This window comes from Antrostomus carolinensis, unplaced genomic scaffold (assembly GCF_000700745.2).
Source record: "Antrostomus carolinensis isolate BGI_N321 unplaced genomic scaffold, ASM70074v2 scaffold53738, whole genome shotgun sequence".
NCBI classification, from domain to species: Eukaryota; Metazoa; Chordata; class Aves; order Caprimulgiformes; family Caprimulgidae; genus Antrostomus; species Antrostomus carolinensis.
The window spans coordinates 1-4,320 of record NW_010336113.1 but is presented as its reverse complement, the minus strand read 5'-3'; the positions used below and the strand labels follow the sequence as shown (position 1 = coordinate 4,320).

Sequence of the window (4,320 nt, the reverse complement as noted above, 5' to 3'; positions counted from 1 at the left end):
ATTTACATCTCCAGTTGTGCCATTCCCAAGACAGATTGCTCCAAGGAATCAGCCCCTGAAAACATAGCCAAGCATCTCCTCTGCTCCCACAGTGCTAGCTGGGCCCACTTCCTTGTGTTCTCTCACTCTCTCAGCTCTGATTGCCAGCTTCTCACCTCCGATCCTCACCCTGTGTTGATGGGAGGAAAAAAAACTGGGCTTTTCCATTATTTGACAGACAGACTCAACCATTACCTCCACCATGTTGATGAAGTGCAGAAAGAATTCCTGGGCATCCTGCTGTCGGTTAGTGGAAAATTCTGGGTGTCCCTTTCCAATGAGGGACTTAAACATCCGTGGAGCAATGCCATTTTGCATACCCTGCAAATAACAAGGAAGAGGAAGGTGGTCATAATTTGCCAAGCATGTCCTGGCATGTAGCACTCTACTCTTAGCCAACTGACAGGGCCCTGGAACAAGCCCTAGAACACGTCTTCAGAAAGGGTTCTCCCTCCTTCCCCAATACCTTATGCAACACACATTTCATGAGGATGCCGTATCCAAGTCTCACCTTCTGATCGGGCTGCTGTTCCCCATCTGCTGAAGCTGGCTTTGAATACTCCCCAGAAAGCAGTCCATGGCCCAGTTTGGCTCTGGAATGATGAAGAAGTCACTATTAGCTGGACAAACTGGAAAAAAGGTTTCTTCAGTCCCACATATTCCAGAAGCCACATCAACCCATCCACCTTTAACACTGCTATGGACTATGAGTCTCACAGAGATCAGTTTTCTCTGCTGCACCAGCCAAGATCATCTTATCTTGGGCTGCTCTCTGGTATCATGAGACATTATCACCTTGAAAGTTACTAGGACTTCTGGGCAGTAATCTCAACTATTGCTTGCACAGTGGGGAGAGGATAAAGGAGAAACTTCCTTTTCCCCCTGAGAAGGGCAGGTGGTGCTGAGCCATACAGCAGCTGCCTAACAGCCAAACCAAGCCGCGGCCTACGTGTGCAACGTAGCAGTGTGCATCTGACTGACTGTGCAGGAGACAACAGGGCCGAGTGGGATTGTCTGAGCCAGAAATAGCATTGCTCTGAGCAGACTGATCACATTTTGCCAGGGGAAAGATCAAGAATAACTACAGGAGGCACTTAATGGACAACAGTAACATTCAGCAATTTCCTCCTATGCTCAGACTCTTCTACTATTCCACTTCACTCCAGTCCCTCCCCATCACTGTTGCCATTTGTCTGAAACCAAACCCTACCAATTCCTTCCTTTGCCCCGGCAAAAATCTTTCTGGCTGTCTCAACTTAATCCCCTCCTCAGTGAACACCTCACCCCAGGCTGTCCAAATTTAGAATCCTCCCTTACCACTGAACTCCCTTCCACAAATGCCACCTTCCATTCCTCCACCCCAAACCTCCATATACCACTTTGCTGTTTTAGAGCAGATGTAGCAGAGAATTCGTGTATTTAAAATGCAACACCCTCCCAAATCTTGTGTTCCTCCTCCTGTACATTCTCTTGCTATTGCTCACACAACACCTCTTGCAGGAAGAAGGGTCTTTAAGCACATATAGATTATCTACTGAAATTAAAATTGCCTAAGTCTATGTATTTCTTTGCTCTCAGCCAGCTCCCTCCGTTGCAGAAAGCAAGCCCCTTTTTGCTGTAATGCAGACAGAATACCCCTACCAGAAATCCCCCCGTGGTAACAGATACTACTGCCTTCCCCACACAACACATTTAAGAGCCTCTCATGAACACTGAGGTGCACTCTGTTCTCTCCATCTAGGGCATTCAGCTCGACTTTCGTGGCTTACACCCTTATGGATCACTGAGGATCAGTGTCTCTGGTGAGGGACATGGAAACAGAGAGGCGCGAGGCTTGAGGGAGAAACCTGCAGCAAAGCACACTGTAGCAGCGCAGAGGGGACGCACCCAGGCAGCCTCAGCCTTCCTTCTCTCACCAAAACTCTACGTACACTTGTGTGCTGAAGTCCTGTGTGGGGTCCGAAGGTGCACTTTGGAATATCTTCTCCAGCTTGTCCACATACCTGCGAAGCAAACCGCAGAAATCTAAGGGACATGCGGATTCACCTATAAAAGAGCCAGTTCTGAGCCTGATTACTGTCACAGAAGCTCCCAGCTCTAGGAGACCTTTGTACTGATCCCAGGGGATCCCAGGCCAGTAGAAAGGAACGATGAAGCTCACTTACTTTCTCTGGAAGTCTGGGATACTGAACAGCACCTGCATCACAGAATTGAGGTAGCAACTGTTGCCCAGGTTACGGATACCAGTGTACCCAGGTCCATAGAGGGGCTTGAGCTGCACGCCAGACTCCTGGATGAGCTCCCACTCCCCAATGCGCTGGTTCATGTCTATTTCCAGTTCTGTCATTGTCTTGTCTGTCTGTGGAGAGAAAAAACAGGAAAAACCCTCAAAGAAGACTCAAGGGAACATCAGAGGTGTGAAGAAGGCAATGCTGTAGAGAAACACACGGGGTCAAATCCATTCTGTTTTATTAACTGAGAAGAGAAGGAAAAGACAAGAATTGTTTTCAAGTATCTGAATACCTGGGACAGAAGGAGGAATAAGAAACATGAGAGAAATACAAACCATCCCCTCTAAAGGGGTACAGAAATCACACACTAACACTGAATCTAGGGAGCGAGGCTCGGAGCCTGGGCACCTCCCTGCCTACCAGTACTAACACAGCCCCAAGGAAATCTGAGGGACATGGGAGAAAGACAAAAAAGGCAATGGAAGGAGAAAAGCAGACGAGGCAACTCTCTGCCTAATAAAAAACTGGGTTTATTGACCAGCAGTGGTTCTGCATGGCCATGGAAAGCAGGGATCCAGCTAAGAAATTTCAGAATTCCTTTTCTCCCGCTCTGGGCCTGCAAAAGAACCTCCCCTCACCTTCTGCATCTTGAGCATGTCAATCCCAAAGTGAGCGAGGTGTTCTGCCAGGTTGGGATCCAACACCATATCATCCTCATCATAGGAGTAGACGTCTATGCAAGAACACAGAGGAAAAGGAGAGACTTATCACGGGCTGTGATCTAACATTCACTGCTAGACGAAGAGAGTGCTGAGAACTGGACGTTTTGATAAACCAAGCAGTTGGGGTTTCTCTCTCTTCTCAGGGGATCAGCACAACACACAGAATATTGAGGTTGCTCCACAGCCTGTGGCAAGACAAACAACTTTGTCGTTGATCAAGGTATAGAGTTATGTGTATGTCTGGAGTGAGGGAAGTGGGTTACTGTGCCGCTGTATCCTCTCTGCTCAGGCTCTGGACACATAATTATTTGATAAATGTCCCACCACGGAAAACAAGACAGTAACCTGCATAACTATTCTAAAACCCTTCAAATTATAAGAGAGGGGAGGAGGAAGGAAAGGTTCTATCAGCTCGTTCTTTGCCTGCCACAAGAAGCAGGTCAGAGCAGGAAAGTCCATGACAGGATGACACTGAATGTTCCAGGCAAGAACAGCCTGGAAATCCTCCCTGCCTTCCCTTGTCAGAGACCACAGCCAGCCCAAGTGGTGCCTGGCGTCTACAACCCTCAGAGGATGATCCCCCTCTCACCAGCCCCATCAGGAGTAATTGTTCCCAGTTTCACAGCCAGCGGGTAGCCAGTTTCCCGGTAGTGCTCGACCGCGTGATTGTTGCCACCGCTGCCATCAAAATACCGCCGACCGCAGAGGATGGCTCCATCGGTCATGTTCAGCCACAGGTTCTCCCTCATGTCACACTTGCTGCACTTCCAGCCGCTATCGACAAGGAACAGAGAAAAAGAGATCAGGGTGAAAACCTCTGGGTTCCGCCTCCCAAGCCCTCTCCATTAATACCCACTGACCACAGTATAAGCAATCTCATTCCTCTTCTATTTCAGAACACTGAACGTCCTGAAATACCTTAGTTTGCCATTTCCCCTGAGTTTACTATGACAAGCACACTCAGAGACTCACAAAAAAAGTCTGATCTGCTGCTGCAGTCCAGGACAGGAGTTGTTGAAGGGGGTGGGTCTGGGATACAGAGCAGTACAGCTAGGTTCAGTAGTATGCTCACCACGGTGGGATGCGGACATCATTCTGCAGCTGGTGCAGAGTAAAGGCGTGTTTGGAAACACGACGAACCTCTCCGTCCCAAGCCTGCACCTCCTGCTTCCGCGAGGCTGAATCTGCTGTCAGGATGGCCTCGACCGCACTGGCAATCTGGAATTAGGACAGCAAGAAAAAAAATGAAGGGCAGAAGGATGGAAGTTTCCAGTGCCACGACACTTCACATTTGGGATCAGCACTGTTTAACATCTTTGTTGGTGACA

The 4,320-nt window shown here is 48.7% G+C and overlaps 1 protein-coding gene across 1 annotated transcript in view; it reads right to left on the bottom strand.

The window, feature by feature from the left end:
• Positions 1-4,210, bottom strand: part of USP5 (ubiquitin specific peptidase 5) — a gene marked incomplete at both ends in the record, with an annotated part of 8,920 nt that extends 4,710 nt beyond the window's left edge. Inside the window, 7 exons of the mRNA XM_010174726.1 lie at positions 235-360; positions 551-632; positions 1,971-2,042; positions 2,205-2,398; positions 2,909-3,003; positions 3,582-3,766; positions 4,065-4,210. Of these exons, the coding sequence (XP_010173028.1) occupies positions 235-360; positions 551-632; positions 1,971-2,042; positions 2,205-2,398; positions 2,909-3,003; positions 3,582-3,766; positions 4,065-4,210 (900 nt within the window). The remainder of the gene's footprint in view (positions 1-234; positions 361-550; positions 633-1,970; positions 2,043-2,204; positions 2,399-2,908; positions 3,004-3,581; positions 3,767-4,064) is intronic.
• Positions 4,211-4,320: the final 110 nt, after the last annotated feature.